This window comes from Pyrgilauda ruficollis, unplaced genomic scaffold (assembly GCF_017590135.1).
Source record: "Pyrgilauda ruficollis isolate IOZ18807 unplaced genomic scaffold, ASM1759013v1 scaffold52, whole genome shotgun sequence".
Classification (NCBI taxonomy): Eukaryota; Metazoa; Chordata; class Aves; order Passeriformes; family Passeridae; genus Pyrgilauda; species Pyrgilauda ruficollis.
Genome location: NW_024526822.1, coordinates 2,037,985 through 2,062,226, shown reverse-complemented (window position 1 = coordinate 2,062,226; position 24,242 = coordinate 2,037,985). Strand labels below are relative to the sequence as shown.

At 50.5% G+C, this 24,242-nt stretch overlaps 1 protein-coding gene across 1 annotated transcript in view; it reads left to right on the top strand.

Moving 5' to 3' along the window:
• ADAMTS8 (ADAM metallopeptidase with thrombospondin type 1 motif 8) overlaps positions 1 to 16,225 on the top strand; it is a 16,783-nt gene extending 558 nt beyond the window's left edge. Inside the window, exons 1-7 of the mRNA XM_041480557.1 lie at positions 1 to 139; positions 7,195 to 7,434; positions 8,244 to 8,669; positions 10,201 to 10,384; positions 10,696 to 10,868; positions 11,132 to 11,307; positions 12,727 to 16,225. The exon at positions 1 to 139 is cut by the window's left edge and continues 558 nt beyond it. Of these exons, the coding sequence (XP_041336491.1) occupies positions 1 to 139; positions 7,195 to 7,434; positions 8,244 to 8,669; positions 10,201 to 10,384; positions 10,696 to 10,868; positions 11,132 to 11,307; positions 12,727 to 13,459 (2,071 nt within the window). The 3' untranslated portion in view covers positions 13,460 to 16,225. The remainder of the gene's footprint in view (positions 140 to 7,194; positions 7,435 to 8,243; positions 8,670 to 10,200; positions 10,385 to 10,695; positions 10,869 to 11,131; positions 11,308 to 12,726) is intronic.
• Positions 16,226 to 24,242: the final 8,017 nt, after the last annotated feature.

The following is a 24,242-nucleotide window of genomic DNA, read 5'->3' as shown; positions in this document are numbered from 1 at the left end:
GCCGGGAGCGGCCCCCGGCCCCGGCCCCGGCCCCGAGCCGCCCCGCAGGGCCCCGCGCTTCGTGTCGCAGGCCCGCTACGTGGAGACGCTGCTGGTGGCTGACGCGTCCATGGTGCGCTTCTACGGGGAGGACGTGGAGGTAAGGGCTGGCTGGCCGCCGTCCCGCTGCCCGCAGCCTTCTGTCCGCGCTTGTGCCCGTCCCGTCTGTCCGTCCTCCCGTCCCTTGCTGTCCCCGTCCCGGCCGCCTCTCCGCTCCTCCCAGCTCCGCTCCTGCGCTCTCACTGCCTGTCTGTAGCCTTCATCCCTCCGTCCTCCCTACACACGCATCCCTTCATCCCGCTCCGTCCTGTCCCATCCCCGCTGCCTCTCCTCCTCCTCTTCCAGCCCTTCTGCCTCTCCTCCTCCTCCTGTTCTGCCCGCTGCCGGGTCCCCCCCGGCCCCGGGACACCGGGGACAGCTTGGGGTGAGCGGGAGACCTCGGTGCCACCTTCCCTCGCTGTGAGGGCCGTCAGTCCGCGGAGCAAAGCTGCGGCGTTGATCTGTGGGGCTCACTCAGTGTTCGGGAGCCGTTCCCAGACCCAGCGAGCCCGTCCCTGCACACACCGGCGCTGCGATGCCCCCTCAGCCCGGTGTCCCCAAAGGCGGGGACAGGGCGGGTCGGTGCGCTCCTGCTACGGGGAAGGAGCCGCGCTGCGAAGCAGTGGCTTTAACTCCCTTCCGAGCGGGAGCCGGGGCCAGAGAGCGAACCAAGCAGGGGCTGAGCAATGCGCATCCCGCTCCGGAGCCACCTGTTAGCGCTGAGCAGATGGATGAACAGCCCTTCCCCTCAGCGCCAGCAGCTCTCACCCTCCTGTAACATTCCTGCCCCGACCAGGCTTTGGGGAGACCCCAGGAGCAGAGTCCGAGGTGCCTCAGCCCCCCACACCATCTCCAGGGCTGTCCGTGTGCCTCATTCATCAGCTCCGGGTCATTTTTCAAAGCCAGCTCCCCACCCCTACCCTGCAGGGATGGGCGCTCCAAATTCAGCTCCAAATTCAGGTTTGCACCATCGGAAATGCTCTGAGGTCTTTGCAGGGGATAATCGTGCATTGAAGTTGCTCCTTCTCGGGTTGTTTGGGCTCGGGGCTGGGAGAAGAGTCCTTGAAGCTGGAGCTCAGCAGGGAGCAGTTGGGAAGCTGAAACCAGGGGCTGCACTTTGGCAGGCTGGCTTTGCCACTTCTACCGGCTTTATCCTTCCCCTAGGGGCTTCTCTGCTCCTAACAAAGCAGTGTTTTAATTCCAGCCCTGCTCAGGCCAGGCTGGACCTTGGCAAATGCTAAACCCGGGGGCTTCAGCTGATTTCAGCTGCTCAGCATCACTCTGGTTTTGCCCTTTGTTTGGTTTTTCCACTGAGCCAGGCTGGCAGGAACAGGTAGCAGAGGGTCAGTGTGTGAGAGATTATGCACTTGGAGGTACCCCAAGTGCTCAGAAAAGAGTTTGAAGTGGAGTAAGCTGAATTTTTAAGCAACAGACATATAAATGGTGATGGGAATTACTCTCCCCATAGTGTAAAGTGGGTCTCTGATTTCCAAAGAGGGCAGAAAAAATAACAGTGAACCTTCTGCACCCAGCTGGGCACCCGATGGCCTGAAAGCAACACCCAAGGGTGTCTGTATTGCCAGAAATAAAGTGATTTATTTGGACTGGAGGAAATCGTGATGATGCCCAGCTTGAGCTGGGGAAAAAGCAGCAGCCCTGTGGGTAAATCTGTGAAGGCAGCAGGAGAGGAAATGGCACCTACACAGGACCAAGGGGCTGGAACTGGGGCACCCTGCCCTGCTTTGGCTGTCCCAGCCCTGGGATGGGTGATGCTGCCTGTTGGCTCCCATTTCACCATCAATTCCTCAGCCCCTAGAGCAATATCTTCACATCACCTCTCAGGGATGGAAGGATCTTCAAAGATCTTGTTTTGCATGAATAAAGTAATAGCATATTAAAATATTTGGGAGAAAACTTCCACCAGCTCTGGTGTAGCAGCTAAAAAAGCAACAACCAAAAAACCACCTGCTGTGTTTCTGTGTCTTTTGTTCTCTGGAACAAGAATGCAGGGAGCAGCACAGCAATCTTGCTTCTCCCTAAATACCTTTCTTGTGGGGTGAAAGAAGCAGTGGCAAGTGCTGGTGAGATCAATGAGAGATGCCCAATGAGTCGAAATGTTGAGTCAGAACAAACCATATTTATATAATGACTTTTCTTCCCGTAACCACACTTTAATTACCAAATATTTATTAAAGGTCACCAGCATTGTTTGTATTCCCAGTTATTTTCTTGCATAAGTTGTAACAGCTCGAGCAGAAGAGTCACCCCAAGATGCACTCAAGCGTTGAGAGTTATAATCAATGCCATGCTTGTGGTGGGAAAATGCTGTTCATGATTTATTTCCCATCAATTTGAGCCTTATAACTCAGCTGTCAACCTAATTGAGACAATAAGAGCTTATTCTACCTTCATCAATACTTTTATATAAACCAGGAGGGAATGGTGAAGTGAGAGCAGAACTAAACCTGAAATTCGGGAGTTTAATCATTGTTTGAGCTTGGTAATTGGGGCATTTGGAGGGGGCATCAGCAGCAGGACAGTGCTGGGCAGTAAATCCTGGGGGATGTGGCAGGGTTCAGCCTGCAGGGACTGGGAAGAGCCCTCTGATGTGGGGATGTCCAGGCTGGACACGGGAGCTTTTGCGTTTTTCTTGCAGAGGATCCCAAGTGCTTGAAAACAAAGGGACTGTGAGCATCACTCACAGAGTGAAGTGGGGTTTTGAGCAGGGGAACTGGGGCAGGGGACAGCTAATCCTGTCTGTGTGCAGGAGGGCTGAGCACCTGCAGCTGGGCTGCACTTGTGAGGATGCTCTGCATGGCTGGGGAACGTTTGCCAGGACACCTAAAGCACCAGGCAGCTCCAAAACCCAGCTGCAGCATCTCCAGCCAGTTGGCAGCCAAATGGGATTCCTGTGGTGGGGCTTCTCCAGTCTCTTGGGTGCAGATGAGACACATTTCCAAGCTTTCCTCCGCAAGCACAGTGGCTGTGATCCCCTTTCCCTCCTCCTCTGTGAGTGAGGAATCTGCCCTTCCTGACTCCCAGGGCTGGGAATGGCTGAGGACCACAGCAGAATCAGATCAGTCTGGAAAAGCTGGGATTCCTTGCTGACTTTGTGGTTTTTTCCAGGCAGATTGATGAGGTTTTAGGAGTGCTGTTGCAAACCCTTCCCTTTAAGACCAGACAGGAGTGCAGGGCACAGGCATTGCCAGGGTCCTGCTGCCAACTCTCCCACTCCCACATGGACTGGAGGTAAATCCAAAGCCAGGGCTCTTCCAGTCCCACTTGGACTGGAGGTAAATCCAAAGGCACCCTGGAGCCCCAGGTCCCCTTGTGTCTGGTTCTTAGGCTTGCTTTAGGGTATTTTGCAGTGTGAGTGGGTAAATTCACTTAATCCCTTGAAAAAAGAAGCCAGCCCCTCCTAAACCCATCCCAAAGGCAACTGGAGTGGGATTAAAGGGGATGCAGCATGCTGCTGCCATCCACCAGCTTTTCTTGTGGGATTTGTCCTCTGAGGGTGACCCAGAGCCTGCATCCTCTGTGGGGCAGGGGGCTGGAGGGGCAGGCAGCCTCCCTAAAGGTTCCTCTGGCTGGGGCACTCGCCTCACACCAGGATATTCAACAGCTGCTGCACTTCAGGGCTGCAGAATTAAATGTGCTGGCTCACACTAAAGCAAATCCGTGCTGGCTCCCACAGTGGAGCACTCCTGCCCTGGGATGCTCTCAGGATGGGGTTTTACTCCATCTCTGCCTCTGTAGAGGTGGGGACAGTCTGGATGTGCCTCAGTTTCCCCTGCCCTGAACAGGGGTAATTGCTGCTTTTGTGGTTCAGCCCCAAATATCCAGCAAAGAGGGGAAGAGAAGGGTGGAAAATCATGTGGCAAACAGAGCAGGGATGGGCAGAGAGCCGGGCAGGCAGGAGGGCAGCCAGGCACACCAGCAGGCTGGCAAGGTGTGCCCCTCTCCCCTGGCTTGCCCCGCATTTCCCTTGGCTGCCTGACACTTTTTGTGAGGAATTCTTGGCCCACAGGAGGAGGCTGGCAGGGCAGCCAGAGCCCCTGGGCACCCCAGCCAGGCAGGGAGCTCCCACATGGAGACTTGGGGGAAAGGACAACCTGAGATGTTTTTACCAGCAGATTTTTTAAAGCTGGGCAGCCTTTACATCTAACCCTGGGTTTGCTCCTTTCCATCTGCCTGTGCTCCAGAATCTCAGCATTTCTTTCTTCTTTTCCCCCTCTGCAGAAATGCTGGTGTTGAGGGAGAAAACAGGGAAAAAACCCAACCAAATCCAACCAACAAGCAATCCTACAGCCCCAGGCTGGGCTGAACACTGCTCCCCACACACTGGGGAGGAGGCAGGTCGTGCTGGGGTGTTCTGTGGGTGCTCTCTGCTGTCCCTCTGTCCTGGGTGGGTCCAACAGCATTAAATCATTCTCTGCATACCACAATAATAGTGTCTGTGTAAGAGCAGTTTCACCCATCAAAATAATAATAATTAAAAATAAATGCCAGGCTTCAGCTTCTGAGTGGTTCCCATGAAAGGGAATGCAAGCAGAGACTTTGCAAGAGCCTGCATCAGAGAACTCAGTCCTTCAATGAGGGTAAAGACAACCACTCCAGGTCCCCTTGCTCTGATTTGTGGTTTTTCCCTGTCCCTCTGCCTGTGCTGTTTGCTGCTGGAGGGCAGTGCCTGGCTCAGGGCAGGGCTCTCCCAGACACAGTGATGCTGTGGCAGCAGGATCTCAGAGCTGTGTGGCAGACAAAAGTCATCCCTGCTCATTTGTAGGGGGAATTTGATATTGAGAGCAGAGGGAGCCCAGGATTGCAGCTGGGGGAAAAGGGGTAGGAGGTTTGTGGGGCATCACCCTCCACAGTGCCTTAACATAAATGCAGTGCATGGGGCTGTGAGAGGATACTCCACGACCCTCTGTGGTTCACACTGGTGTCCTCTGCCCCCAGAGCTGGCTGATTTTCCAGCTGAGTTTACCAGACACCCTGCCAGATCTCCCAGGATGCTGGTTGGAAATGGCAGGGAAGCTTCTTGTGCCTGCAGGGCTGCAGTGCCTGGCAAGAAGGCAGAAACCAGCGTGTTTGCAGCCCTGGGCTACTCAAACCCAACCCAAAACACTGCCCTGCACATGATCCCAGTCCCCACATCCTCAGCCTCGGTGCTGGGATGGAAACCCTGGAGAAGGCAGTGTTTCCTGCTGGGTGGATGGTCAAGCCTGATCCGGTTTGCAAAGGCAGAGGGAGGATGGGACCAGCAGGATTCAGCCCTTCCCCTGCCAGTTGTTGGTCTAAAGCACTCAGCTGGCCTCTCCTGAGCCCTGAGGATCCGTAATTTGCTTTTGGCTGTGGCTTCAAGCCCTTGGCTAAGCCAAGGCAGTGCAGGTGGATTGCTGCTCTCCCCAGAGCAGTCAGGGTCCATCTGAAACCCAACCCATTCCTGCATGGGCCAGGGATGGGTATAAATAGACACCAGATGGTGGAACAAGTGGATTTGACCTTTTAATCTTCACTAAATAGCTGTTTGTTCAGTTTGCTTTCCATCTTCCCTTTCCAGACACAGGGAAGGTGGACAGATGTTTTCCAAGTCCCTCTGTTCCTACTGCTGAAAGAGGTTTTTGGCTGGATGTACCCCTGAGGATGTGAGGGCTGGTGTCCTGGGGGATTTGTGGTATGAACTGACATCTCCCAGGTCAAATCTACTGCTATGGACAGAAACCTCTAATGGGTTAGAAAAGGACACAGATTTATTCCCTTGGAAATGAGGGATGATCCCAGGATGAGCAGCTCCAGCACAGAGCATCCTTCTAGATCTTCAGGGGCCTAATTTTAAGAAGGCTTTGTGATATTTTTAGCAAGGTTCCCAATGGACTTTCTCCACAGGGTGAACAATTCCCCCAGGTTTCATGGAGCAACCCCTCGTGGGGATCTCGCCTCAATTTCTTGTCTCTGCGGTGTCTTCTCCGTGACATGAGTTGCATGGATGTGAGTCATGGCGTGGAGAGCTGGCCAGTCTAAATAAACCAGTCTATTCCCTGCTCCCAGCAGCCTTGCTGGGGCCTGCCCTTGGATAATGAGCTGGGGAGGACTTGGGATATGTCTTGTTGAAACAAAACATCTGTTTACGTGGAGCTGCCAGTGGCAGGATAAAATGTGGCAAAATAATTTAAAATAGCCACAAGTGCCCTGGGCAAGTGGCTCTTGGTGCAGCAAATATGCTGTATCTCACTCAACATCTCCCTCATTTGCTAAGAAAACAGCATTTTGTGTCTCAGAAAATGGCATTGTCCTGGCAGTGCCGTGATGGATGAGCACACGGAGTCAGCTTTGCTGAGGAAATGTATTTTGGGTGAAACTTGGCTATCAGAGAGGGCTCCCATCGACTCCTTCCACTTTAATTAGGCTCTGAATTGAGACCGCAGGGTGTAATTTGTCTGGGGAGGAGAGAAGCCACTTTCTCTTTCCCAATACCATATTGTGTAATAGCTGCATTTTTTACTCCTGACTCGGGGCTGTGAGTGGTGCCAAGCAGAGGAGGAATTTTGATGCTCTGATAAGATGTTTACATCAGCCTAAACATCGCTGGCGCTTTTGACATATTAAGTAATCCCTGGTCATCACCAGGCAGGGGATGCTGCTGGGCAAAGTCTTGGCTGTCAAAGTGTTTTAGTCCCAGTTTGTCACCAAGGACGCTGGGTTCACACCCTGTGACCAGCACAGGCAGAAGTTTTACTGGGTGGTTTCGCTCCAGCAAGGTGTCTGTGAGTTGGTTCCTGCCCTGGGGCAGCGAGGGCAGGGTTAATGCTTTGGGAATATGCAGAGAACTCTCTAGAATGCTGAGGTTTCCCCAAGGAATTTCTTCCAGAGGGATTTCTAGGTGCAAAGGGTTCATGGGAGAGGAGACAAAGCATTTGGAGAAGGGGATGCAAGGCTCGTCCACCAGCACAAGGTGTAAAGCATCACATACAGGCCAGGCAGCACTGAGTCCATCAGCCCATGGTCTGGACATGATGGGCTTCATAAATGAGGCTGATTCTTTCTTTTCAAACAAAAACAATTGCCCTGTAGCAGAGTTTTTACCCAGGCTCTGCCTGCCCATCTCTTCCCCCACAGAACCACGTCCTGACCCTGATGTCCATGGCAGCTCGCATCTACAAGCATCCCAGCCTGAGGAACTCCATCAGCCTGGTGGTGGTGAAGGTGCTGGTGGTGGAGGAGGCAGCAGCAGGGCCCGAGGTGTCTGACAATGGTGGGCTCACCCTGCGCAACTTCTGCAGCTGGCAGCAAAGGTTCAACCCCCCGAGCGACCGGCACCCAGAGCACTACGACACTGCCATCCTCCTCACCAGACAGGTCAGCAGCCCGGGGAACGCCCTGCTGCAGAAGGGAAAGGGCTCACGGCATCCCTGGAGGGGGAGAAGGGGGTTGATCGTGGAGGTGGATGCCCCACTGTGCAAAGAATGCAGCAAAGCAGTTGGGGTGGTTTTATTTGGGGTGTAGACCTGAACATCAATCCAGTTATAAATAAGAAATCCAGCCCAGTGCCATAAACCAGCCTCTGGGCTGACTGACAGAGGTCTCAACCAATATCAGCTCTCCTAAAATACAAGCATTTGACTGGTTCAGAGTCTAGGGGGTGTAGAGATTAGACCAATGGCTGTTTAGAGCCAGAGCTTTGAATTGCCTATAAAGCAAGCCCCAAACAATAAAACAGGCTGTTGGGCTGATGAACAGCCGAGGTCTGTCCTGTGTTACATCTCAGACACGTGAACATCACATTGTACCACACACCAGCAGTGGGTTGCTCACAGAGATGTTGGGGCTGAACGTGGGGCTCCCTCTCCCTGCTGACCTCAGCCTCAACACAGCTTGGCTGTAATTGGCCAATGAGTGAAAACAACTCACAGCAAAAACCAATGAAACATGCACCTGTGTTTGGAGATTGTTGGATAAACAATCTCCAACCACATTCCAGAGCAGCGAAACACAGGAGAAGCAAATGAGATAATATTGTTTTCCTTTTTCTCTGAGGCTTCTCAGCTTCCCAGGAGAAGAATCCTGGGCAAAGGGATTTTTCCAGAAAATATGACTGTGACACCAGTCAGCTACAGCATCTCTCAGAACAGCCTTTTCTTAGCTCAGGCTCTTTGCCATGCCTGGAGGGGGTGTGGGGTGAAGGGGGAGTCAAACCAAACCGTGGACAGAGGTGTGGGGTGCCCTGCTTGGTGCAGTCAGTGGCATCAAGCCCTGAGAGCTCCATGTCCAGCCTAACTCTTGAGCCTTGCCCAGGTGACTGCCTGCTGGACGCCCCGGCCGAGCCCGTGTCCCTGCCAGCCGAGCTGCCCGGCCAGAGAGCCCTGTACAGCCTGGACCAGCAGTGCCAGCAGATCTTTGGCAAGGACTTCCAGCACTGCCCCAACACCACGGAGGAGGACATTTGTGCCCAGCTGTGGTGCAGGACGGGCAGTGGGGAGCCCCTCTGCCACACCAAGAATGGCAGCTTGCCGTGGGCTGATGGAACCCCCTGCAAAGCTGAGGGGCTGTGCTGGGACGGGCGCTGTGTGCAGCAGGATGCCCTGAAACCCCAGGTAAGGGCACACTGGGGAATGGTGGTGTCCAGGTGCACTCCAGGCACCCACCAAAGCCTTCCTCTCACTCCCCTCCACAGCTGGACAGGGAAAGTTCATGAGTTGAGATAAAGATTGAGAAATTACTCACCAGTCACCATCACAGGCAAAACAGGCTCAAGTTAGAGCTGTTAATTGAATTTATTAGTAACAAAATCAGAACAATGACATCATTTTATTCTGGAATTTTTGTGAATTCCCCCACACCTCCCTCCTTCCCAGTTCTCCGTTCTGTCTCCAGTGGTGCAGGGAGGCAAGGAATGGGGGTTGTGGTCAGCTTGTCAGGTTGTTCTTGCTGCTGCTCAGGGAGAGGAGTCAGAGTCTTCAGAGTCCTTCCCCTGCTCCAGCGTGAGGGCCCTCCCATGGGAGACAATTCTCCACAGATTTCTCCATGAGTCCTTCCCATGGACATGTTCTCCACAAACTGCTGCAACACGGGCCACTCTTCCACAGGGTCAGTCCTCCCAGGACAGGCTGCTCCTCTGTGGGTCTTCCACAGGCTCCCAAGTCTTTCCAGCATGGGTTCCTCTCTCCACAGGTCCTACCAGGATCCTGCAGCAGCTCAGGTTTCCCACAGGGTCACAGCCTCTTCTAGGCATCCCCCTGCTCTGGCCTGGCTTCCTCCATGGGCTGCAGGTGGATCTCTGCACCCCCATGCCCTCCACGGGCTGCAGGGACAAAGCTGCCTCACAATGAACTTCCCCACAGAATTTTGGGGAAATCTCAGCTCTAGTACCTGGAGGAATCCTTGCCTTTCCTCCTGCACTGCCCTGGGGGTCTGCAGAGCTGTTCCTCTTACATTCTCACTCCTCTCTTCTCTGCCTAATTACATCTGCCTAATAACTTTTTTTCCTTCTTCTTAAATACATTATCCCTAAGGTCAGCACCACATCTGCTGGGCTCAGCCTTGGCCAGTGGTGGGTCCATCCTGGAGCTGGCTTTGGCTCTGCTGGACACAGGGGGAGCTTCTGGCAGCTGCTCACAGAAGCCACCCATGTATCCCCTCCACAAACCCCATGCAGCTGGGCTGGGGCTTGACCCTTTGGGATTTCCAAATCTCTGACCCCACCCCTGCTGTCTCTTTGACTGGCTTTGGATTGGGCTGATTTATTTCTGGATGTCTCTCCTTCATTAATATTTATTACTGGCGAGTCCAGCTCAGACAAAAGTCTGCTACTGAGCCGTGGGCTGGTCTGAACCAAAACAAGCAGTGCAGATCTGCAATTAAATCATGACTTTTTGCCCTGCTGGGGAAATTAGCAGCAGTTTCAGAGTCAGTCAGCAAAGTACTCAAAGCTCAGCTTAACTTGAAGCATGTGAGCAGACCGGGGGAAGTCAGGCTGACTTTGTGTGAAGTACACGCCAAGGCGCTTTTCTGGATCAGGGCTGGGGGAGATTTTTCTGGATCAGGGCTGAGCTCGCCCTGGGAGGGAGCAGCTGGGCATGGGCAGGCTCGGGGATGGGCTCAGCAGCTTCTGCCGGCCTCTTGCAGGCAGCGCTGGACGGCGGCTGGGGCCCCTGGAGCGCGTGGGGCTCCTGCTCCCGCAGCTGCGGCGGAGGCATCCAGTTCTCGCACCGCCACTGCGACAGCCCCAGGCCCCGGCACGGCGGCAGCTACTGCGAGGGCCAGAGAACCAAGTACCAGTCCTGCCACACCCAGGAGTGCCCGCCGGATGGTAAGGATGGCAGTGCATAACGCCCGCTCAGCTCCCACGCCTGCTGCTCCAGAACGCCTTGCAGGGATTGCTCTGCTCCGCCCTGGGTATTCATAGCTGGGGGGAGCAACAGCTTCCTGCTGGGGGCTGTGACCTCCTGTGGCTGATGGAAGGAGGGGGGGATCCCTCCTTCATGACATTCCTCCTCTGCTTGCACGCTCACCGTATGCTCTCACTGTCCTTAGCTCGCTCCCACATCTCTGTGATGGCAGGGACAGCAGCTCCTGCCAGCTTCCCACGGATTTTGGGCCATGTTTCACCTTTCCTTTCAGGGAAAAGCTTTCGGGAGCAGCAGTGTGAGAAGTACAACAGCTACAACTTCACTGACCTGGAAGGGAATCACTTGGAGTGGGTTCCTAAGTACGCCGGAGTGTCCCCCCGAGACAGATGCAAACTCTTCTGCCGAGCCCGAGGGAGGAGCGAATTCAAAGTCTTTGAGGCCAAAGTAAGATTCCTGGAGATGGGAATCTCCAAAGTAAGACTCCTGGTGATGGGAGTCACCAAACTAAGATTCCTGGTGATGTGAATCTCCAAAGAAAGATTCCTAGAGATGGAATCACCAAAGTAAGATTCCTGGTGATATGAATCACGAAAGTAAGATTCCTTGAGATGGGAATCACCAAAGTAAGACTCCTGGAGATGGGAGCCACTCCTGTTTACCCCATGTCAGAACTGATGCCCTCGTTCCTCCTCTTTCCCCTTTCCCAGGTGATCGATGGGACGCTGTGTGGCCCAGAGACCCTCTCCATCTGCGTGCACGGGCAGTGCATCAAGGCTGGCTGTGATCACGTCATTGGCTCCTCCAAGAAGCTGGACAAGTGCGGGGTGTGCGGTGGCAATGGCTCCACTTGCAGGAAAATATCCGGCTCGCTCAACAGATCCAAGTGAGGCACCGGGGAGAAGGTTCTGCAGGGCTGGGCTGTGGGAGAAACACCAACATCCTCTCTCTTTCCCCTTTTTCTATCACTAAAGTTGTAGGCTAGGAATATTTTGGGATCCAAGCCAGCATCCTCGGCTGGCTGGCATTGCAAGAGCCTGGGCTCCTCCCCAGACTCCGAGACTTAAGCTCAGTTTATTTTGGGGCAGAATTATACAAGCCAAGTAGAGCTTATTTCCTAAAATAATAACTGATGTGGTGGGCTTGGTACACCACTGCAAATCAATCTGCTGCCCCAGTGAGTTTACAAAACACATTTCACACCAGTGCACTGAGTTGGACACATATTCAAGGGCTGATTGTGATATAAATGTTCAATAACTTTTCCCTGGGCTTGGGGTGAATTTGAATGCTGGGACAAGGGCACTGGGGCAGTCACTTCCCTCACCCAACAGATTTGGGAATTCTGCTTTGCCAGAGAGCAGAATTTAAGGCTTTTGTTGGAAAACCGTAACAAAAGCCCAACTGTCCAGTTCCATGCAGCGAGGTGACTCACACAGTCAAATTAGATTTCCTAAATGGTTTCCTTCCAGGGAACAGCTGAAACAGGGCTTCCACTCTCCTATGAGTTGTTTGTGGTTGACTAAATGGAGATTAGCACAGGAACTACAGCCAAGAAGAGATCCCATTAAGATCAGGGTGAGGGAGGCCAGGGTGACGGAGAGCAGAGTTTGACTCAAAGGCTTTTTTCCAAAATACTCTGAACCTAATTACTGACCGCAGCATCCACCATGGGGATCCGTGGAAAATGATCCTGTGCTGGCCCCACATGTGAGTCACAGTGCTGAGGGCTCAAGTGAAACCTTCCACGTGCTGTCCCAGGAGCTGGGGCTCCAGGGATGGGCTTTGGCTGGCTCTGCAGGAAGACGTTTCCCTGGCATGGGAATGTCCTCTGTATCCTCCAATGGGATTACTTCTGCATTGTAGTAGTGGCTGCAAAACCCTTCAAAAAGTGAGCTGAGAGTGTAGTGACTCCCTCCTACTCTGTTGTTCTACATCTCTATCTCTGTCTGTACCTACATCTATATTATCTCTGTCAATAGGTGATGTCACCCTTCAGCATCACCAGTGACAGGCTTTCAGTCCCAAACACTTCACCATTTCCAAATATAGGGAGCAGGGGGAATTTCCCACCTAGGCTGGTAATCACAGGGCTGTTCATTTGATTGCATCACTCATGTTCATATGTAAATCAGAAAAATCTTCCAGCTGAGCTCACATCTAGAACATCTGCAATATTTCTAACTCTTGAGTGCTTGGCGTTACAGAGGGATGGCTTCAGAGCCAGGATCCCGAGTGCTGTTCCATATATGAGTGTGTTCTTAGTAAATCTTGCAAAATAACTGTGTCCCTTTGCCCCTTGCAGATACGGCTACAATGACATTGTCACCATCCCCGCCGGAGCCACCAACATCGACATCAAACAGCGCAGCCACCGAGGGGTGCGGCACGACGGCAATTACCTGGCCCTGAAGACCCTTGAGGGCAAGTACCTGCTCAATGGAGACTTTGCCATCTCAGCCATGGAGCAGGACATCCTCATTAAGGGCACCATCCTGAAGTACAGCGGCTCCATGACCACTCTGGAGAGGCTGCAGAGCTTCCGACAGCTCCCAGAGCCCCTGACCGTGCAGCTGCTGACGATTGCCAGCGAGGTCTTCCCACCCAAAGTCAAGTACACCTTCTTCATCCCCAAGGACGTCCCTTTCAGCAAGCAGAAGGGCAAAGAGAAGAAGTCAGTCAACGTCATCCGACCGATGCTGACCTCCCAGTGGGTGCTGGGGGACTGGTCCGAGTGCTCCAAGACGTGTGGCTCCGGCTGGCAGCGGCGGACGGTGGATTGCCGGGATGTGGAGGGTCAAACCTCCTCTGCCTGCAACAGATCCCTCAAGCCTGAGGACATCAAGCCCTGTGGAGACGTGCCCTGCCCTCTCTGGCGCCTGGGTCCCTGGTCTCCCTGCTCCCAAACGTGCGGCGAGGGCGTGCGGACGCGCAGCGCCTCCTGCATTGACTACGCCGGGAAAATCACCGCCCCCGAGAAATGCAGCTCGCCGGGGCCAGCGCCGGCCACCGCGGCCTGCGTGCTGCAGCAGTGCTGAGCCACGCCGGGCTGCTCGGAGCCAGGGCTGCAGGGCTTCCACCACGCTGGGGCAGGACAGCAAGGGTGCCGTGGGCTCACTCGCCAGACCGCTCCTCAGTGGTTCGTCCCCACCGCATCGATGTCTACCTCAGAGGGGAGAATAACGGCAGCAAAACAGGGAGGAATCACTTCTTTTCCTTTCTTTCTTCCTTTTCTTTCTGGCTGGCTGCTCGCAGGCAAGTTGTAACTTAACGGGAAAAATGAGGATGTCTGTAGGGTGTTTCCAAAGAGCTGGATGTGGTTGCAGATTGCTTTTGTAGGGTTTGCTGGGGTTTGGCACTGGAGAAAATGAGGAGCCTGGTTTTGCTGTCACCCCATCCCAGCTGCAGGTCAAGGAGGTCCAGGGTGGATGTCTTTGCTGATAGAACTGGGATTTCTTCACAAAAACATGGAATGGGTTGCCATCCCCTCCCTGCAGTAGTGTGGGTGTCCTTGAGCATGAGGAGTGTTTTATCAGCTGTGGGTTTCACTTGGGAGAAAAATTGCTTGTGTGAATGGGAGAAGGAATAAGCTGAGAGCCAGATCCTAGCATGAATCAGGCAGGAGGACAGGTGAGAGGTGGTTTCTGGCTGGATTTATAATCTACAAGGTGACAAACCTCTGTCTCCAAACACCCCCAGCACCTGCGGTCATTCCTAGAGCTGTTACCTCACACCTCTGTTTCCCCAGCTATAAAACCAAGGCTTAATTACACCTGATCTGTCTTACAGGGCCACTGTGAGGATTAATTAATTCCTAATTCTGCAGTGCTCTGACTGTGAAATGCCTATTGTGATGCCCTCTGGAGCAGGCACTCTGGTGTGCCAGCATTTCCTTTCCCATCCTTGGCTTTCAGTCCCCTGTGGGCTCATTTTTTCAGCTCTGCTGTAATTTTGGAGATAATTCACTAGCATGGTTCTGCAGCAGGGATGAGCCCAGGATCTGTAGATCATGCCAGAGGTGACCAGTGCTGCTCTTCACCTCTGCTTTCCTGGGATATTTGAGAATGCTCAGATCTGGTGCCAGCTCCAGCCTCGCTTGAGCAGTTCTCAGTCCAGAACCAAGCCTGGCAAGGCTGGAGCTGCTCTTTCCCGGTGGGAAGCAGCCCCAGCCCTCTCCCAGCCCAGCTGCTGCCTGGCCCCAGCACAGATGGCTGTTCAGACCCTGAACTTTGCCCTTTGCAAAGCAATTGCTGGCCATGTGCTGGCAGCAGCCTGTGCCTGGGGAGCAGGGATGGAATTTGGAAAGATTTTGCTGTTGCTGGATGAGCAATTCAGTATCTCCAGGCTCCTCTCATACCCTGCCTTGGCTTCCTTTTTGGCAGCAAAATGTTGAATTTCCAGTGGGATCTGCCTTTTTCTCATAGGAAGGGGAGGAGGGCTGGAATTTTTGATGTTCCAGATTCCCCATTCACATTTATGGAGCAAATCCTTTTCCTTGTCCCTTTTGCCTGAGCAAGCCAAGCTCGTGTGAGACCCTTTCCTGGCTGTGCAGACAGGTTTGGAATGGGGTGGTGGGATGAGCTGCTCTACTGAAGACAGAAACCTCACTCTTCACCTGAAAACATGAAATATTCCTGTTTTATCTCCCATATACGATTTCTATCAAAACCATGGGAGCTACAGCGCAGGATTGAGGGTATTGAGTGCTTGGTTCCTTTGTTTTTTTTTAGGAAAGGAAAAAGTCCTGAAGGCCAGCTGCAGAGTCTGGATGCAGAGCTGTTTGGGCTGTGGTACAGACCTACCTTTGGGCAATGTTCTACATCTGCTAATTAATCTCCAGGAATTTAAGTTCTAACAAATAGCTGGATGCTAAAGTCATGTAGCCTTGCAGGGTTATTTTCTTTTTCCCCACTGAGTCTGAAAGGGTTTTCAACTCAAAGCCAGCATGTGTTTCCTCTCCAGTGTCACCACCAGCATTTAGGATGGGTCAGGAACATCAGTCTGAGACAGTGCCAAGGAAAATGTCTGTATTTGTCACACAGGATAATGTGTGCATGCCAAGGGGCTTTTCCAAGGTTTTTATAATCACTGTGTGGCTGCTTCGCTGGAGCTTCCTAGATGTAAAAACTCCTTGTTTAGGGCAAATCCTGCTGCTTTTCCAGCGAGGAGGAAGGTGGGGATCCCCCAGGAGCGGGGACCAGAGGCAGTGATGCTCTGTTGAGGTGTGGGTGATGCTAAGTGGAATTCCTGCCCCAGGTTTCTGTAAAAACAAGTAGCCTTTACGCTGATTTAAGTCAAAGAGGTTTTATATATTAGGCTATATATATATATATATATGTATATATATATATATGTTTCCCTTCAGTGAAGGATTGTAGCAATGTACTGAGCCTCTTGTGTTAGGTATTTATTACAAATTTCTGTTTGGTTTTGTACAGTAGCTGTCTGGAAAGAAGAAAAAAAAAAAAGAAAGAAAAAAGAGATTAAAAAAGACTGTGTTTTAACATGCTGCTCCCACATCCCCTCTCTGAAAGCTGCAGGGAGCTCAGAGAAGGGATGTCTTTGCTCATTGTTTATCCACTCTGGTATCTGACTGGTGTTCCCCTCCTCCCTGGTGTACCAACCAAGCTGTGTAAGCATAACAAACCCAACCAAAATTAAGCTTTGGAATTCATCTTAAGGAGATGGGGGGGGAAATACAATTTTCTGATTTTTAGCCTATTGTTTGTATTTGTTTTTAATTTTGAAAACAGTCTGTTTGTGGCTCTGCCTTTACCCCTCAATAAAGGACTTCCTGCCTTTTATCTCTTTGCATTTGCCTTTATTTGCACTTTTCTCAGGACTATTATTATCTCCATCCCAGAGAGATTTTAAACCTCTCTTTTCTGTATCTTATTGATAATAAATGGTTCATTCAGTCTTAAGATGCTGAACGAAAATATTACATGAGAGAATAGAGGAAATCCATGGAGCCAGAATTATTCTGCAGAAATTTGGAAGCAATTCTGTTTTGCAGATGCCTTATGAGCACCTACCTCTTCTCTATACATATACAGTATTCCTATCTCTATATATTCTGTACTTATATTGATAGATAATGTACTATATTATAATATACTATATATATAATATATTATACTATACTGTATTACAGATAGTATATTATAGTATACTACAGAATAGATATGTAACTATATTATAATATATAATATAGATTATATACTTTATATTGCTATAATAATATAGAGCCATATCATATGAACCATATATCATGTATAATATATATATGAACCATTATAGAACCATATAATATATTGTGTATATGATGTATATATACATCATATATATTAGATATGCATAATATACATATTAGATACATAGTATCACAAATCTCTAACTGTATTATATATCTATATATACATCATCTATTAGATACATACATGTTATATATCTACATAGAATTCTATTATTTATATATTAATCTATTCTGTCTATATATCCAACATAGAATCCTATTAATCCATTATAATATATGTAGATGTCATATATGTTACATTATAAATTGTACATATGCAACATAATATGTATACATTATGCATATGATGTATGTACATACATTATACATATACATTATATGTACATAATATATACATACATAATATACATATATAATATATACTGTCATCAAATTTTATAACTCTTACAATATGAAATAGATAATTATAATTAATAATGATATTCTAGATAATATATATTTATATACATAATGGGTATATATTATATATACATAATATATATTGTATACATGCCATACTGACATAATGCAGACACAGGATATCTGTACATACATGCAGAATATAAATCTGTTCAGACAAATAGATAATTCTGCTCTTTACTAGGACAGACAGCCTAAACAGGACTTAACCAGAGGGGATTCTGACTCCTTCACTGAACTGTGGGATAACCACAGGCAGTGGAATTTGCTGCTCTCTGCTTGTGTAGTTCTCTGAAACACTGGAGGGCTGCATTTCGTTTATGCCAATGGGAAATTTGGAGCCACCTCATTGGAATAAGCCTGGGCTCATTGCAGGGGGATCCTGGATACCTGCCAGCTATCCTGGGTGAAAGCCCACCCTGATGTCTGCTTTATTTTCTATATATTTTTATTATATTACATTACCTTGTATTATATTATATTACATTATATTACATTACATTATATTGTATTATATTACATCATATTATGTTATATTTATCATATTATATTCACAGCTACTATTATTTATATCATAACCATTATATCACATTATTATAATATGCAATACATATATAAAAATTTTACATGTACATATATATATACATATACAACATTTTATTACTCTTAACATTCCACATTACATTATTATTGTCTATAAATGGGGATTTCCCTGCACTGATGCTGCAGAGCTGCCTGTGTTCACCCCACCACGGGTTAAGCCAGCACAGGACGTGTCCCCACCTTAATGGGCACTGCCACTGCTGCCAGCCTGTTTACAGCCAGGTGTGACATCCATCCAGGTGACTTCCCCTGGCACAGGGACAGGCCCTGGCTTGCAGCTCGTTGAGGTGACAGCCTGCCCTGCCTTTTCCCCCACATTTTTACTTCCTTGTTTTGTTGCCTTCGCTGGGTTTGAGTTTGAATAATTTCAAACAATGCCACAAGGCTTTGGGATATTACCAGCTAAGGGAAAAGTCCTTAATTAAGGATATCAGTGTAACCATCATAATTTGACTTTTAAAAAAATTTAGTGGGATAAGAAAATGAACCTGGGGTAAGAAATAAACCTTAGGGGAACATTTCTTACACTGTATCCACAATGGTACCATAGAGACAATGGGGAGCAGCAGGCACAGATGGATCTCTGCAGTTCCACCAGGGGAAATCATTGGGGTCAACCCATGGCTGAACTCCACAGCCTGTGCTGCCCATAATGCTGCTCCCCTGTCAAGGTAATTACATTTTATGGGCATATTTCCTCTTGAAAGGCACTTCCAGAGGATGCAGGATGCCACAGGCTTCTCCCCCAGGCATGAACACTACCAGCTCTGTGTTGAAATGGTGCTTTGCTCCTTGATCTCAAGAGCTACTCCCTCCAAGGACTGGGCTCTCCTGATCTCCAACCCCAGCCACTGCTGGATAGTTTCTCCCCCTTATCCTTGTCCTAAAACTGTTCTTTTTTTCAGTGATTTTCCTCTCTCCTGCATCCGTCCCTCCCTCCCCATGTGTTTGTGGACAGGAGTCAGAACTCTTCCACTTTGCTAAACTTTGCAAGGCTCACCTCATAAAACACCCTCCTCAGCTCTGGGCTGAATTTATTATCCCTGGACAGAAGGGACCACGATGTCCCAGCAAGGTCACACCAGCACTCGCTGCTTCAGCCACAAATCCATATTCCTGATGGAACCATCCTTCCTGTCCTGTCCTAGAACCATAACATCCCTTTGCTGCCCTTATCCTCTGCTCAGCTCATCCATCTTGGTCTTACAACCCCTCTGCTCTGTTAGATCCCTCTTTCCCCACACAGATACCTGATAAATCCATCCTCAGGTGCCCAAGCAACTCTCTGGTTCCTTGGCAATGGCATTTCTGAGGGGCTGTGGCAATTCAGAGCGTTTTAGAAAGGTTTTTATCCTAAATTCCTGCTTCAACCTCCTCTCCTGCCAAATAGGATGCTTTAACCCCCAGCACTACACTCGCTGAGGAAAAGGAAAAGCACTTCCAGGTCTGGGGAGGACATAAACCCCAAATCCTCCCCATGTCAGGAGAAAATCAGGGGTTTCCAAAGAGAGAAGTCAGCAGGATTGAGTCAAAGCAGATTAACTGAGCCCTGGAGATCACAACAGGCAGGAGGGTGGAGAGGAAACAGCTCCTACTCCTGTGGTAAATTCAGGAGTAGGCAACAAGTCCTCGAGTGTGGGAGTAAAGATGTTTTCCCTCAGGAGCTGCTGGGTCAGGGAGGTGAGAGCAAGCCTGTGCAGGGAAGGTGTCACTTGCTTTGGTTGTTAATGAGGAATCCTGCCAGGAGCAGGCTGCTGGGAGTGCAATGTCTGCTCCAAGAGCTGCTGAAGCACAGGAAAACACATCCCACAGGCTGCAAAACAAGGGTGAAGCAGCTTCCAGCCAGAAATGGCACCTCCTGGGTCTTGGATGAGGCAAGCAAGGGAGAGATTCAAGGATTAAAGAAATGGGCAGATCCCAGGGATGGATGGGAGATACACCTGGGTGTTTTCTGAATGTATGGGAAAACAGAATTTCTGTTTAGACATACAAAGGAAGCTTTAAGGGCATGGCACAACCTCCAGTCACTCCCTTCATGCTGCAGACAGGAATCTCATTGAAAGCTGTTTTATAGCCATCAAATTCCAGGAGGTTCAGCCCAGGAACTCCTGAGTTCCCTCTATGTCCCTGTAAGAGAGCAGAAGATGCACAGAGCAGTTTTATCACCGAATCACTCCACGTTTATGTTGGTGTTGCTCCATCTACGTCCACAAATCAATCAATATTCTGATATTCAATCAGAATATTGCAAAATGCATGTAAGAGCAAATCCCATCACTGGGCAAATACCAGGAAATGGGATTTTGCATTTCTCAGCCTCTCACTGGGAAACTGCAACTCTGTGGAAAAAGCAGAGCAATAAAGGACAGCCCAGTCGCTTAGGAAACCTGAGCAGGTGTGAATCAACACAGCTCCTCCTCTGGTTTTTCTCCTCCCTGGCCCTGGGAATCACTGGAGAACCTCTGCAGGAATCCAGGGCTGATAAAATGTTGTTAAAAGGGGAGAAGAAGCTGAGGTCTGAGGCAGGCTGGTGTGCCCCTGCACGGTGATGATGTGTGCAGTGCTCTTTTCTTTTTCAATCAGCTCAGTTCATCTTGCATACACAGCACTAGAGACTGAAAGCAAACAAATTTCATAGTGCTTTTATAAAAGCTATCAATAAAAGGACTGAAACAGTTCTATTCCTACCTATATCGCTTTTGCCAGGTTTTAACATGGCATAAAGGAGAGGGTCTTTTATAAACATGCTGTTCTGGAACTTGGTACTGTCTCTGAAAAAATATTTGGTTTATTTTCCAGTTCCAGTAGCATTCTCAGATCCCCAGCTTTATGTGTAACATATAGGAGAGGCTTCATGAATAAAACTTACCAATTGAATGCTATTAGTGCACACAGGAATGACTAGTTAACTACTGAATTAATTCTTTCAAAAGAAAGTCAAGGTAGTTCTTTATTTGGGAATTTTATGGCTTATTTCCAGGTCACACGGAGCAGGTTTAAAGACTGTTGGTTTTGACAGTGAGGACACAGACATGCTCCATTTTACCTTTATTTAATTTTAATTTTACTAATTTTACTTAAATTTACTTAATTTTACTTTAATTTTACATGCTTAATTTTACTGTGTTCCTGCCATGAATTTGTGCAGTTTAGACCCATTTTCCCTCCTGTGCAAAGCCCATCACCTGCTCAGAGCAAGTTTCAAGCTGGACACGAGCACCCCCAGCACTGAGAGTCTCTGCTGGGCTCACCTGACTCTTTATTCATTAAATTGCTACAGATCAGAATTTAAAGCAATTTTAAAATTGCAACAACACATCTAGGAAGTCAGCAAGAAAAGGCACATCACATTCTGCATCTGCAGGAAACAGCACTGGCTCTCAGTTCACTAGAGTCACTCATTCTACAATTTCACCATCAAACAGCTCCTGATCGAGACTTTTCAGAGCTTTTTGAAGCCAAGGGATGGCAGCCTGAGGTCTTTTCCATAATCCTCTGTGATTCAGGAGTTACCATGGGTAGCCAGGAGCAGATTTCCTTGAAAGTTATGTCTTATTAAAGTGGAAACAGCACCTGCAGACACGTAATGTGCTGAAATTGGTGCCATTTTACTCCTGCTTTACACAGGAGTAGATTGCAATGGGAGGCTGCATGTGTCAGGATTGCAGGAGAGATCCCTGGCAACACAAAACCAATGTAAGGGGAAGTGAAATGAGAGTTTAGCAGAGTCCAACTCTCTGCTCTGGTTCTCCCCCCAGCTGTGTAAGGAAGCATCTAAAAGGATCCCTGAGTTTTCACAACAGCACAAGGGGAGTTTGGCCTCTTTTCTTTTCGCTGATGGAGCAGCGTGGCTTTTTCAGGGACAGGTTTTAAATGTTTTACTGCTGATTAACGCTTTTGGACTGTGGCCCTTCAATCTGTTTCCTGCTTCAGTTTACTGAGAGCTCATCACCAAAAACAACAAACCCAAAGCAACAAAAACCCTGCCATAAAACAATGCTCGGAGGAAAGGGTTACGTTCATCCTGTTGGATTAAAGCTGGGTTTACCCGAATTAGTGCAGATTTGGACCAAATTATGGGGGTGGAATAATCAGAGACTCATTAAAGTTGACTGGTGGTTTGTGAGGATTTGGGAGCTGGGATACCCCACGTTTGGGGAGGGCAGAATGCCCTGACATCCCACAGCTGGAGGATGCAGGAGCAGAGCATCCCGGGACATGCAAGGCTGGAGCATCCCTGTGCCCCCGGGGCAGCCCATGCCCGGGGGATGGTGTGAAAAACACGTTTACTCTCTTGTGAAAATGTAAAAAGTTTAACAAAGGATAACAGGAGCAAGGACTACAGTGTAAAGGTTATTACAGCTGGGTGCATCTTGCCACTCTGCTAAGACTACACTATCACTTTCGGGGATACTCTTTAAATATTTTTTATTTTATATCAGCCTGCTGCATATTCGCAAATCCTTATGCATAGTAAACTTTTTTCTCAAACTAGTTTACATATTCTAAGAACTGTTTAGAATGGCTCCTCCTTGGGTTTGCCTTTTTAGAGCATACATATTCCTTGGCTGTGGTTTTAGTCCTTTTTTTATTACTTCTAGTTTTTGGGTCTTGGTCTACACTGTCTTCAGATGGTCAGTGCTGATAGCTGGCAGATCCGTAGTAGATGTCTTTATCTTTAATGCTCATTGGATGTTATCCCATCCAAGCAGGCATTTTAACACAAGCACGCTGATATCAGCTATTTCACTACTGTCTAAGCTTAATTAACAACAGAAATAAAAACTACATATTTATAACAAAGTTACTTTAACACCACACATATAAAACCCATTTTAATACTTGCAAAAAGCCAGTATTATAACGTGTATCTGTAACAGTGGGATGCACAGCCGGGGGGATACACTCCCAAGTCCCGGCGGGCTGCACGTCCCGGTGTCCCTCATTCCCCGGTGTCCTCGCTCCCCAGTGCCCCTCATTCCTCCTGCTGGGGTCCACCAGGACCCCATTTCTCCCTGCTGGGATACAGCAGGACCCCGTTTGGCCTCGCTGGAATACAGCAGGACCCCGCTGGGTGCAGAACCCTGCAGGGGTTCACTAGAACCCTGTTCCCCCTGCTGAGGTTCACTGGAGCCCCGTTTCTCCCCGGTGCGGCGCAGCAGAACCCCGTTTCCCCCCGTTGGGATGCAGCAGGACACTGTTTGTCCCCACTGGGGTTCACTAGAACCCCGTTTCCCCTCGCGGGGGCTCACCAGGACCCTGTTTCTCCCGGTTCCGGTGCAGCAGAACCCCCTTTCCCCGTTGGGATGCAGCAAGACTTCGTTGGGGTTCACCATGACCCGGTTTCCCCCCGTCGGGATGCAGCAGGATGCCGTTTCCTCCCATTGGGGTTCACTAGAATCCCGTTTCCCCACGTTGGGGTTCACCAGGGCCCCGTTGGGATACAGCAGGACCCCGTTTCCCCCTGCTGAGGTTCTCTAGAACCCCGTTTTCCCCGGTTGGGATGCAGCAAGACCCTGTTGGGGTTCACCAGGACGCTGTTTCCCCATGCTGGAGTTCACCAGGACCCCGTTTCCTCTCACTGGGGTTCACCAGGACCCCGTTTCCTCTCACTGGGGTTCACCAGGACCCCGTTTCCTCCCACTGGGGTTCACCAGGCCCCCCTTTCCCTGCGCTGGGGTTAACCAGGACACTGTTTCTCCCCGTTGCAGTGCAGCAGAACCCCGCTTCCTCCCGTTGGGGCTCACTAGGACCCCGTTTCCCCGCGCTGGGTTCACCAGGACCCCCTTGGGATACAGCTGGACCCCGTTTGTCCCCGCTGAGGTTCACTAGGACCCCGTTTCTCCCGGTTCCGGTGCAACAGAACCCCATTTCCCCGTTGGGATGCAGCAAGACCCCGCTGGGGTTCACCAGGACCCGGTTTCCCCATGCTGGGGTGCACCGGGGCCCCGTTTCCTCCCGTTGGGGTTCACCAGGACCCGGCTGGGATACAGCAGGACCCCGTTTCCCCGCGCTGGGGTTCTCTAGAACCCCGTTTCCCCCCGTTGCGATGCAGCAGAACCCCGCTGGGGTTCACCATGACCCGGTTTCCCCGCGCTGGGTTCACCGGGGCCCCGTTCCCCGTTCCCGGTGCCGCTCTCTCTCCCCGCGGGGTGCCGGCTCCGCCGCCGGGCGCCCGGTGCGCACGCGCGGGGCCCCGCCCCCGCCGCCGCTCGCGGTGCATTGTGGGACACAAACAAAGTGCCCGGGCGGCGCGCGCGGGAGCTCGGACGGAGGCGCGCGCGCTCCCCCCTCCCCCCCCCGCGCCCTCACCGGGGCCCCGTTCCCCGTTCCCGGTGCCGCTCTCTCTCCCCGCGGGGTGCCGGCTCCGCCGCCGGGCGCCCGGTGCGCACGCGCGGGGCCCCGCCCCCGCCGCCGCTCGCGGTGCATTGTGGGACACAAACAAAGTGCCCGGGCGGCGCGCGCGGGAGCTCGGACGGAGGCGCGCGCGCTCCCCCCTCCCC